General features: G+C 41.8%; 1 protein-coding gene across 1 annotated transcript in view; it reads left to right on the forward strand.

Moving 5' to 3' along the window:
* Positions 1 to 12,846, forward strand: part of LOC129855292 (xenotropic and polytropic retrovirus receptor 1 homolog) — a 109,011-nt gene that overhangs the window by 89,240 nt on the left and 6,925 nt on the right. The window contains exons 10-14 of the mRNA XM_055922788.1: positions 1,244 to 1,412; positions 5,359 to 5,553; positions 11,945 to 12,111; positions 12,267 to 12,406; positions 12,492 to 12,713. Of these exons, the coding sequence (XP_055778763.1) occupies positions 1,244 to 1,412; positions 5,359 to 5,553; positions 11,945 to 12,111; positions 12,267 to 12,406; positions 12,492 to 12,713 (893 nt within the window). The remainder of the gene's footprint in view (positions 1 to 1,243; positions 1,413 to 5,358; positions 5,554 to 11,944; positions 12,112 to 12,266; positions 12,407 to 12,491; positions 12,714 to 12,846) is intronic.

A 12,846-nucleotide genomic window follows, 5' to 3' on the forward strand; every position in this document is an offset into this window, starting at 1 on the left:
GTTCTTGGGGACCTTGAATGCTGCAGACTGTGGGATCTTATATAAACAGTTGCCTTTTACAAATCATATCCAATCAATTGAATTTACCACAGGTGGGCTCCAATCAAGTTGTAGAAACATCTCAAGGATGATAAATGGAAACAGGATGCACCTGAGCTCAATTTCGAGTCTCCTAACAAAGGGTCTGAATACTTATATGAATAAGGTATTTAATACGTTTGCAAGAAATTCTAAAAACCTGTTATTACTTTGCCATTATAGGGTATTGTATGTAGATTTGTGAGGATTGTTTTGTATTTAATCCATTTTAGAATAAAGTACCAATTGTGGAAAAGGGAAGTGGTCTTAATACTTTCGGAATGCTTTGGTATATAACAGGTTGAATCAATACTGCAGCTGAGACAATCTGGGGACTGGGTGAGGCTGCATAGTGAGGCTGCATAGTGAGGCTGCAGAGCATACAGAGAGGTGGGCTGGTGAAATGTCAGGCTTGACCTGGAGGCAAGAGGGAGAGAGGATCATTCCCATTCAGCCACAGTCTCATTCACAGACCCCAGATAACATAATCCAGTCTCAACAAAAACCATACCTAAAACACTAGTTAACCCAATCTTGTTAGACTACATTAAATCAAACCGCTACAGAGGCACTGCTCTTCAGCTGACCCGGTGCTGATTCCAGACTGTCATGTTTAGGGCATGTGTGGTGTGTCAGGTTGGATACTGTGTGTGTCAGCGATACTATTGCTGGTGTGGCAACAGCCCTGTTGAATGAGATTGACACACTCCAACTAGAGCCTCGTTAGGCTTTTCCATACGTATCCACCAGTTCATTTACTGTAGGGAGATGCAAGGACTGCTGGTTGCTTCAGGGCTCATGCCCTCAACACGTTCCAGCTAATTTTGCTCTGCCCTCTCCCCTTCCACTGCTCTAATACCCTGTACATGACAGCCTCATTAGCTGCATGACAATGAGCTTCCTCCATGTTGAAGTCTTGTGTACACGGATGGAGCCGAGGTGTCTGCGTTTGTGTCCCTTCTCTTTTGTTAATTTGTACAGTCTGTTTTGCCTTCATGTGAGGCAAGCATGGGAGTTCTAGTAGTATTAGTATGCAGAGGTATACTTTAGACAGAAGAGCTGTCAATGTTTTCCTAATCTTAGACTATGCTAACCCTTTCAGTGTTAGCATATGTATTTAATCCTGTGTCTTGTATGAGACTAATAAATCTGTCTGTCTCCCCAGTTCCGTGTGTTCACGGCGCCGTTCCACCGCGTGGAGTTTGCAGACTTCTGGCTGGCCGACCAGCTCAACTCTCTGGTGATTGTACTGATGGACCTGGAGTATCTCATCTGCTTCTACAGCTTTGAGCTCAAATGGACCGACCGCAAAGGCCTCCTGCCCATGTTCAACGGTGAGTTAGAGCACTGGCTCCCTTTAGGTAGGTACTAGTTATGGTCTAAGTACAGGACTGGGGTGAGGTAATAGCTGAATGTATGTTACCTATATATTATTCTGGTTCATCAGCTCTATTTGAACTCATTTATAACAGTGTTGTTTTGTTTGGGAGATATGTACTGAGTCTAAATGGTTTAGCTCCATCTGACTCCGGTCAATAGACACTGTTGTCCATGTTCAGTGGGGTCTGTCTGTTCTGTCTGTCTGTGAAATTAGTTATTAATGGTTCTCCTCAGTAGTCTGCAGCCTGACAAATCAGCAGCCAGGTAATTGATTGAAAACGTTTGGGTCCAGCTAGCCTCTGCCGAGTCCCCAACAACTGGATGTTCCGGTTTTCAGGCGACACTCCATCTTAACTCCTCCTCCACATTTACTGGATTGGTTGAACAGTGCAGAAGAGAACCTCCCCCGACAACCTCTCCCTCTCGTCAAGATGAGTGTCTACGGCAGCGGTTACCAAACTAGTGATGCCTGTATGAAAATGGGGTGGCGGGAGAATTTCCAAAATTCTGAAAAAATACAAAGCATTCACGGGTCATTACGGAGAGGATTTGGTTCCTGACAGAACGGGAATACCCTGCCGTCTCCCTCAGAGCATTAAAACTCATGGTACCCTTCGCCAGCTCATATCTGTGTGAATCTGGATTCAGCAGTGCTCTCGTCTACATTAAACCCAGATATTGATCCAGGTTGGATGTGACAGCAGAGATGACCACGTCCCCTGACTTTGAGAAGTTCAGACGCGACATGCATCAAGCACACCCATCTTGTCCGTGGTGGTGAGACGAGACATTATGTCAGACTTATTTGTAATTGACTGTCTTAGCCCCAAATTAAAAGTATGTGATCGTAAGTTGAGAAGACAATTAAAAATACTGTTAGAATGTTTTGCAATTGACTGCCATATCCCCAATTAAAATAAGCTAACATTGTCTGTTAATTACATCTTTTTTTGGTTGGGGTCATTAGAATTTTCAGATATCAAAATGAAGTCATGGACGAAAAAAGGTCCAACAATGTGACCTTCATGCTGATTATCTGTCCACTCAGAGAGGGCTGTTACTGCTCTGTGTGTGGGAGGGATGGAGAGAGAGCAGCATAGTGCAGAATGACAATGAGTCTGGGACTACAGACATATATATATATATATATTTGTTTTTAAGTTGTCATTTAGCAGACGCTCTTATCCAGAGCAACTGCATACATTTGTGTTCATACTCATCCCACATGGGAATGGAACCCACAAGCCTGGTGTTGTAAGAGCCACGCTCTACCAACAGAGCCACACGGGAGCAACCTGTGTGAGTCCATTAATGTCCATCCTGGCATCCTCCTATTCCAACAGAACAGTACAACAGTTCTAGCTGTAAGAATGGTTGATACCAGAACCATAAACACAATGTAAATATAGATGTGGTTGATACCAGAACCATATACACAATGTAAATATGGATGTGGTTGATACCAGAACCATATACACAATGTAAATATAGATGTGGTTGATACCAGAACCATATACACAATGTAAATATAGATGTGGTTGATACCAGAACCATATACACAATGTAAATATGGATGTGGTTGATACCAGAACCATATACACAATGTAAATATAGATGTGGTTGATACCAGAACCATATACACAATGTAAATATAGATATGGTTGATACCAGAACCATATACACAATGTAAATATGGATGTGGTTGATACCAGAACCATAAACACAATGTAAATATAGATGTGGTTGATACCAGAACCATAAACACAATGTAAATATAGATGTGGTTGATACCAGAACCATATACACAATGTAAATATGGATGTGGTTGATACCAGAACCATATACACAATGTAAATATAGATGTGGTTGATACCAGAACCATATACACAATGTAAATATAGATGTGGTTGATACCAGAACCATATACACAATGTAAATATGGATGTGGTTGATACCAGAACCATAAACACAATGTAAATATAGATGTGGTTGATACCAGAACCATATACACAATGTAAATATGGATGTGGTTGATACCAGAACCATAAACACAATGTAAATATGGATGTGGTTGATACCAGAACCATATACACTATGTAAATATAGATGTGGTTGATACCAGAACCATAAACACAATGTAAATATAGATGTGGTTTAATACCAGAACCATAAACACAATGTAAATATGGATGTGGTTGATACCAGAACCATAAACACAATGTAAATATGGATGTGGCTGATACCAGAACCATAAACACAATGTAAATATAGATGTGGTTGATACCAGAACCATAAACACAATGTAAATATGGTTGATACCAGAACCATAAACACAATGTAAATATAGATGTGGTTGATACCAGAACCATATACACAATGTAAATATAGATGTGGTTTAATACCAGAACCATATACACAATGTAAATATGGTTGATACCAGAACCATAAACACAATGTAAATATAGATGTGGTTTAATACCAGAACCATAAACACAATGTAAATATGGATGTGGTTGATACCAGAACCATAAACACAATGTAAATATAGATGTGGTTGATACCAGAACCATATACACAATGTAAATATGGATGTGGTTGATACCAGAACCATAAACACAATGTAAATATGGATGTGGTTGATACCAGAACCATATACACAATGTAAATATAGATGTGGTTTAATACCAGAACCATAAACACAATGTAAATATGGATGTGGTTGATACCAGAACCATAAACACAATGTAAATATAGATGTGGTTGATACCAGAACCATAAACACAATGTAAATATAGATGTGGCTGATACCAGAACCATAAACACAATGTAAATATAGATGATACCAGAACCATAAACACAATGTAAATATAGATGATACCAGAACCATATACACAATGTAAATATAGATGTGGTTGATACCAGAACCATATACACAATGTAAATATGGATGTGGTTGATACCAGAACCATAAACACAATGTAAATATGGATGTGGTTGATACCAGAACCATAAACACAATGTAAATATAGATGTGGTTGATACCAGAACCATAAACACAATGTAAATATAGATGTGGTTTGATACCAGAACCATAAACACAATGTAAATATAGATGTGGCTGATACCAAAACCATAAACACAATGTAAATATAGATGTGGTTGATACCAGAACCATAAACACAATGTAAATACGGATGTGGCTGATACCAGAACCATATACACAATGTAAATACGGATGTGGTTGATACCAGAACCATATACACAATGTAAATATAGATGTGGTTTGATACCAGAACCATATACACAATGTAAATACGGATGTGGTTTGATACCAGAACCATATACACAATGTAAATATAGATGTGGTTTGATACCAGAACCATAAACACAATGTAAATATAGATGTGGTTGATACCAGAACCATAAACACAATGTAAATATGGATGATACCAGAACCATATACACAATGTAAATATAGATGTGGTTGATACCAGAACCATATACACAATGTAAATATAGATGTGGTTGATACCAGAACCATAAACACAATGTAAATATGGATGTGGTTGATACCAGAACCATAAACACAATGTAAATATGGATGATACCAGAACCATAAACACAATGTAAATATAGATGTGGTTTGATACCAGAACCATATACACAATGTAAATATAGATGTGGTTTATACCAGAACTATAAACACAATGTAAATATAGATGTGGTTTAATACCAGAACCATATACACAATGTAAATATGGTTGATACCAGAACCATAAACACAATGTAAATATAGATGTGGTTTGATACCAGAACTATAAACACAATGTAAATATGGATGTGGTTGATAAATGTTTGAATGTTTATGTTGTTGATAATTTTCTCCCCCGTTCCGACCAGGTGATTACACATGCCATAGTTACTCCTACGGTCTCCGTGCCATCATCCAGTGTCTGCCCGCTTGGTTCCGTTTCGTGCAGTGCCTCCGTCGGTACCGAGACACCAAGCGAGCTTTCCCTCACCTTGTCAACGCTGGCAAATACTCCACCACTTTCTTTGTGGTCACCTTCGCAGCACTCTACAGCACCCACAAAGGTAAGGAGATAACCAACTCTCTGAGCCAGTTGGACAGTCAGGGGAGGATCATTGGAAGTGGAGAATTAGCAGATGTGTTATTGCACTGTGGACTACAGACAGGGGTTTTGCTGTGATGGGAGGGGAATGTCAGGCTGAATGCTGAGGCTCAGACCATCACAAGCTGTATGAAGAAACATAAATCAGAGATGACCTTGAGTGCAAATGGTTTGTCACTGGAATAAAGATGTCAACCCTAGATTTATTTTCTGTTAGTCGATGCCTCATTATAATAGAAATGGGAAAATACAAAGCTCAACATTTCAGTCGCGAGAGAGGGAGGATAACATTTAGTATCAAGGAAGTTAAAGCTTGTCATTAGAATTCAGGACACTATTCTCCAGCTCCACAATTAGCCGCTGATTATTCTGATTCAGAAACGTTATCACAAAAGAGGAAGTGTATAAAGACATCCCTTCAACATTCAGCCTTTCTGCTATCTCATCTTGGCTGCATAGATCTTTGTCCAAGTCGATAATCTCAAAGCAGTTTGCTAAGTGGTTTTTGCCATTTCATTATTTATATACTTGTTCATCAACGGTCAATATATTATATTTGTGCAAATGCCAGCTTTTAAATCTCAGCTCAACCTTTGAAAATGGTAAATGTTACTTCACAGCATGATTTTTTCTTCATTTTTCAAGATAAATTCAAATCAATATTTGTGTTTCTTCTGTAACCTGACTCTTGGTTTGGCTGTGGGTTTGGAGGCAGAGAGGAGGTTTTAGGTTGTTAGGAAACGAGACCATTAAGGGCTTTTCCTCCTCCAGTCACTCCGTTCGTTCCTCTAGTCTTCAGCCCTGTGGACCCTGGACTAATGGGCACTCTTCATTTCTTATGCTGTGTGAAGACCTCTTTCATCCCCCTCTTTTTGAATGAAGAGGTAGAGTCCGGGTCATTAAACGAGAAGGGATGGAGGGAATATCCAGACTACAATGCCCAGTTAACCCGCTGTCTTTCAACTGCGTTGGCATGGCTACTAAATCTCTAATTTACAGAAAGTGAATGCACAGGGTGGCCATAGATATTTGAAGCATGTTCTCCATGGTCATTAAATTGTTCAGTCCAGTGCTCTTTATTGTTGCTCGACTGTATGTTGTTATGTCTGCTGTATAGGCCTACCGCCTGAAGTCTAGCCAGATGTGGAGGTGTGGTGCATCTCGGCCCCTGAGTTTGACAGTTCTGCTGTGACACAGTAAATGGGATACATGGAGTTAGACCTGGACCGAAGCACCCAAATTACACAGCATCTGTTTCACCAGCAGAACAGAACGCATAATGATCATCGGCCAGTATTGAATCATGTTCATGCCGTGCACAGTGGTAGTAAATCAGCATAGGAAATGCTGGCAGGGCTACCAGGTCGTGTATAGATATGTCACCTCCATTGTACATCCACAAAGTAGTTTTCTGTTGTTGCTTTGTGACCTCATTGATCCCAGTATTATATCACTACCACAGAGAATTGTTCTCTACTCACGTTGCAATAAATGTATAAGGTGAATCGATGCAGAGGGTAAAATGTACCCTCCTACTATTTAGGTATTACAATATAGTAAAGGAGTTGGATTCATGTAAATTAATACAGATAAAAGACTGAATTTGTGCAGAGAAGTATTTGGCAGTCCTGTGAACATCAGTAAAGTAATAATAATCTATAAATATATCAAAGAACAATGGTGTTTATGCTGTCCCACTTGATGTTCAAGCGTACGTAGAAATGGGGGATTTCCTGATTTAAACTTTCGAATTTATAGTCCCTAGCACTACAGGATATTAAGCCTGACAGTAAGGCCAAATACTTTATTCAGGATCAATATGGGATCTGCTCTTGTACAGTAGTAGCTTCACTAAATGCTGTTTTAGATGCAGGAGAGCTGAGCAGTCATGCAAATGTAAGCCCTTAGGAATGCTTTCATGAACTGCCCAGGCCGTGGGGAGAGTAATACTGCAAGGTTAGCTGGAACGAGTAGCATAATTCTGGTGGAAGGACACTCACTGACTAATAGAGTGTGGGAGGGACAATGGACGGGTAGATTACATGGTCTAGGTGAGACTGAGACAGACAAAGAGGAATAATAGACCTTTTGAGGAAGTGAGAGTCGAGCAATAATGAAGATACAAGAAAAAGTAGAACTAGTGTGAAGGATCAGCGAAAAATCTGATATGAGAGATTGAGAGGAGAGAGGGATGGAGGCAGGGGGAAGAGGATGGACTAGCTGGAGGAGAGTAAGCTGCAATAACTTGCCTGCGGCGAAACACATCTCTGGCGGATGCTGCTGGAATGGAAATGAGACCCAGGGCCAGGCTGGCTGACTGAAAATGATTTTATCACTCACATAGACACACACATTGTCTACGTACACACAGCGGTAGATGCCTGAACCACTGTATATGAAAGACTTCGATTTAAGTCAAATTGTTCTCACACTCCCCCTGTCGGGGTCATGATACCCACTGAACTCTGCCTACTGCCTCTGGGACATACTGCCTATTATGATCAGCGTCATATTAAGTTGTAGATTGAGTTCAGATCTAACTACCGGTATCTGCAATAGAAATTCATATCAATGTAAATGATACTCCAACCACACAGGTAGTAATATCACTCTACACAGACTCACTACCAATCAGCCATGTGAAATCAACATGTCACCTTCCCTGACTCAATAACCTTTATTTGTCTTGCTAGGAGTCCGTGTCTGATTGGATAGGCTCTGTGAGGAGAGGGGGTGGAGATAGTGATGAGGCAGGCAGGTAATAGATTCTTTATCACCTGAACAGCAGTACAAGGCAGCCCAGGCAGGCGGCACCGTGGCAGATAACAACCCAAAGACAGATGATTGCTGTTCCCGTGTGCTTATTAACACCTTCAGTGGGAGGTCTGCCCTGGCCCTCTGGCCTTATGAAGTGTGTCTGTCACTGCAACGTCCCAATCTCAAATGGCTTTTAACCGCTTAGGTGGTGGCTAGACACAAGCATTTAGTGAGCGTGACAGAAGCTAGTTACCCTCTATTGAGCTCCAGATTAATGACTAGCCACCCACACTAGAGGTAGTCTGATTCAGAGCCCACTGTCTGGGTGAGAGCAGGGCTGGAGGGACCAGTGTAAATCTCTGTGAAAAATGTCCCCTGTTCATTTCCTGGCGCCCTGGTGGCAGTAAGTGGGAGGCATTGACCATGACGGATGACACTGTCCCTGTCTGCTGTCTGTGTGGTCAGGTCAGACTGTGAATCTAACCAGTTTGTCAGTGAGCACATACAGACACACACACACTGTCACTTTATGACCAAGGTCCAAAGTCTCAGCTCTTGTGAATCTTGATTACTTGTCACATTCCTTAGTTAATGGGAACAGTAACCTACATCAGCCTATTCAAAGATGCACAGTAGACTTACCCAGTGGATTTACCATAGCCATTTTCAGTTCAGTCAGTCAGAAATCTACACCTGGGTAAAGCTGGCTGGTGTGAATAGTTGTGATAAGAGTGGTTACGTAACATTGCGTGATGTGTCTCCCCAGGCCTAGGTGTCCTGTTGCTAGTGTCGGTGTGTGAGTCTGTCACACAGTGTTAGGCCATACTCTCGTTTATGTCACAGCGGGAGAGAGCTCTCTGTGAACGCTGGGTTCAGCCCAGAGCCTGGGCAGATCAGACTAGAATACCTCAGTCATCAATAATCCCCCAGGCATTTCAGGGTGTCACTGGAGCAGCATGGGAGTGTGGCCTAGTCAAAACACATAGCTATGACACAGGGAAATTAACATGACACTGCAGCACAGCTGGTCGCCGTTACCTTTGTTACTAGAATGAGGTCAATGTTCAAAAAGAAATTAGAACATAATAAATCATTAAATAAATATAAATGCATTTGTATATTTAATAAGCATTTAATGTATATACAGTGGGGCAAAAAAGTATTTAGTCAGCCACCAATTGTGCAAATTCTCCCACTTAAAAAGATGAGAGAGGCCTGTAATTTTCATCATTGGTACACTTCAACTATGACAGACAAAATGAGAAAACAAAATCCAGAAAATCACATTGTAGGATTTTTTATGAATTTATTTGCAAATTATGGTTGGTGGAATTATGGTGGAAAATAAGTATTTGGTCAATAACAAAAGTCTATCTCAATACTTTGTTATATACCCTTTGTTGGCAATGACAGAGGTCAAACGTTTCTGTAAGTCTTCACAAGGTTTTCACACACTGTTGCTGATATTTTGGCCCATTACTCCATGCAGATCTCCTCTAGAGCAGTGATGTTTTGGGGCTGTTGCTGGGCAACACGGACTTTCAACTCCCTCCAAAGATTTTCTATGGGGTTGAGATCTGTAGACTGGCTAGGCCACTCCAGGACCTTGAAATGCTTCTTACGAAGCCACTCCTTCGTTGCCCGTGCGGTGTGTTTGGGATCATTGTCATGCTGAAAGACCCAGCCACATTTCATCTTCAATGCCCTTGCTGATGGAAGGAGATTTTCACTCAAAATCTCACGATACATGGCCCCATTCATTCTTTCCTTTACACGGATCAGTCGTCCTGGTCCCTTTGCAGAAAAACAGCCCCAAAGCATGATGTTTCCACCCCCATGCTTCACAGTAGGTATGGTGTTCTTTGGATGCAACTCAGCATTTTTTGTCCTCCAAACACGACGAGTTGAGTTTTTGCCAAAAAGTTATATTTTGGTGAGTTTTTACCAAAAAGTTATATTTTGGTTTCATCTGACCATATGACATTCTCCCAATCCTCTTCTGGATCCTTCAAATGCTCTCTAGACGGGCCTGGACATGTACTGGCTTAAGCAGGGGGACACGTCTGGCACTGCAGGATTTGAGTCCCTGGCGGCGTAGTGTGTTACTGATGGTAGGCTTTGTTACTTTGGTCCCAGCTCTCTGCAGGTCATTCACTAGGTCCCCCCGTGTGGTTCTGGGATTTTTGCTCACCGTTCTTGTGATCATTTTGACCCCACGGGGTGAGATCTTGCGTGGAGCCCCAGATCGAGGGAGATTATCAGTGGTCTTGTATGTCTTCCATTTCCTAATAATTGCTCCCACAGTTGACTTCTTCAAACCAAGCTGCTTACCTATTGCAGATTCAGTCTTCCCAGCCTGGTGCAGGTCTACAATTTTGTTTCTGGTGTCCTTTGACAGCTCTTTGGTCTTGGCCATAGTGGAGTTTGGAGTGTGACTGTTTGAGGTTGTGGACAGGTGTCTTTTATACTGATAACAAGTTCAAACAGGTGCCATTAATACAGGTAATGAGTGGAGGACAGAGGAGCCTCTTAAAGAAGAAGTTACAGGTCTGTGAGAGCCAGAAATCTTGCTTGTTTGTAGGTGACCAAATACTTATTTTCCACCATAATTTGCAAATAAATTCATTAAAAATCCTACAATGTGATTTTCTGTATTTTTCTTTCTCATTTTGTCTGTCATAGTTGAAGTGTACCTATGATGAAAAGTACAGGCCTCTCATCTTTTTAAGTGGGAGAACTTGCACAATTGGTGGCTGACTAAATACTTTTTTGCCCCACTGTATATATATATATCTATATATATAGATTTTTATTTGTAGTGAATTGCCAGACTGAAGGACACAACAACAAATAGTTTCAAGAGCCTCTGAATAGTTTCCTAAGGATTATTATGGTATTTTCAATCCATGGTAACCTGTCTCAGGAAATGTACTATTTATGGTACAAGTTCTCCCTCTAGTGGGGATAGTGAAGACCAGAGACACATTTATGAACAAGCTGCTGTCTAAGTCTGCAGTTCCAAGCAGACAACTTAGCTATGTTTGCTTCTTAATTATCAAGTTATATACTGAGTGTACAAAACATTAGGAACACCTTCCTAATATTGAGTTGCACCCATTTGCCCTCAAAACAGCGTCAATTTGTTGGTGCATGGACTCTACAAGGTGTCAAGTTTCCCACAGGGATGCTGGACCATGTTGACTCCAATGCTTCCCACAGTTGTGTCAAGTTGGCTGGATGTCCTTTGGGTGGTGGACCATTCTTGATACACATGGGAAACTGTTGAGTGTGAAAAACCCAGCCGCGTTGCAGTTCTTGACACACTCAAATCAGTCTGGCACCTTCTACCATACCCTGTTCACAGGAACTTAAATATTTTTTCTTGCCCATTCTCCCTCAGATTGGCATCCACATCGATTGAAGTGGATTTAACAAGTGATATCAATAAGGGATCATAGCTTTCACCTGGTCAGTCTATGTCATGGAAAGATCTGGTGTTCCTAATGTTTTTTTACACTGTGTATGCAGAGCGATTGTTCAAAACACTACCGTTATACAGAGTAATGATGGACAAATGTCTTGTTTGTGCTTCACAGAACAAAAGCATTCTGATGCAGACATGTTCTTCTACCTGCTGATCGTGTTCTCAGCCGTCAGCTCCCTGTACACTCTGATCTGGGACCTGAAGATGGACTGGGGCCTGTTTGACCGTGGAGCAGGAGAGAACACCTTCCTCAGGGAGGAGATTGTCTACCCGCAGAAAGTGAGTATTACATACATATATATGACACACACACACACACACACACACACACACACACACACACACACACACACACACACACACACACACACACACACACACACACACACACACACACACACTTCCTCTGACCTGATGACGGTTCTATTTTCCAGGCGTACTACTACTGTGCCATCATAGAGGACGTGATCCTGCGTTTCGCCTGGACCATCCAGATCTCCCTCACCACCATGACCAACATCCCCTCTGTGGGAGACATCGTGGGCACAGTGCTGGCTCCTCTAGAGGTGTTCAGGTGGGTTGGAGCATCAGTCTCTCTCTCATGCTCTCTTTCTCTCTCGCTCTCTCTCTTATATACCTCACTCTGAATCCACACACAGGCGTTTTGTCTGGAACTTCTTCCGTCTGGAGAACGAGCACCTGAATAACTGTGGTGAGTTCCGTGCCGTGAGGGATATCTCAGTGGCTCCGCTGAATGCTGACGACCAGACACTGCTGGAGCAGATGATGGACCAGGAGGACGGAGTCAGGAACCGCCAGGGCAAGAAGAGCTGGAAGCGCAGCTATAGCCTGTCTCTACGACGCCCTCTGATATCCTCTCAGTACGAACCTCCTCTCTCTCTCTCACACACACATGGCTAAGGCTAGGAGATTTTCCTGAAAACTTGACCTGACCTGAGTTCTTCCCGCTCAGGTCAATTGGTCAGGAAACCCTCAGGGCCCTCCGGGGTATGG

Source organism: Salvelinus fontinalis, chromosome 5 (genome assembly GCF_029448725.1).
Source record: "Salvelinus fontinalis isolate EN_2023a chromosome 5, ASM2944872v1, whole genome shotgun sequence".
Taxonomy (NCBI): domain Eukaryota; kingdom Metazoa; phylum Chordata; class Actinopteri; order Salmoniformes; family Salmonidae; genus Salvelinus; species Salvelinus fontinalis.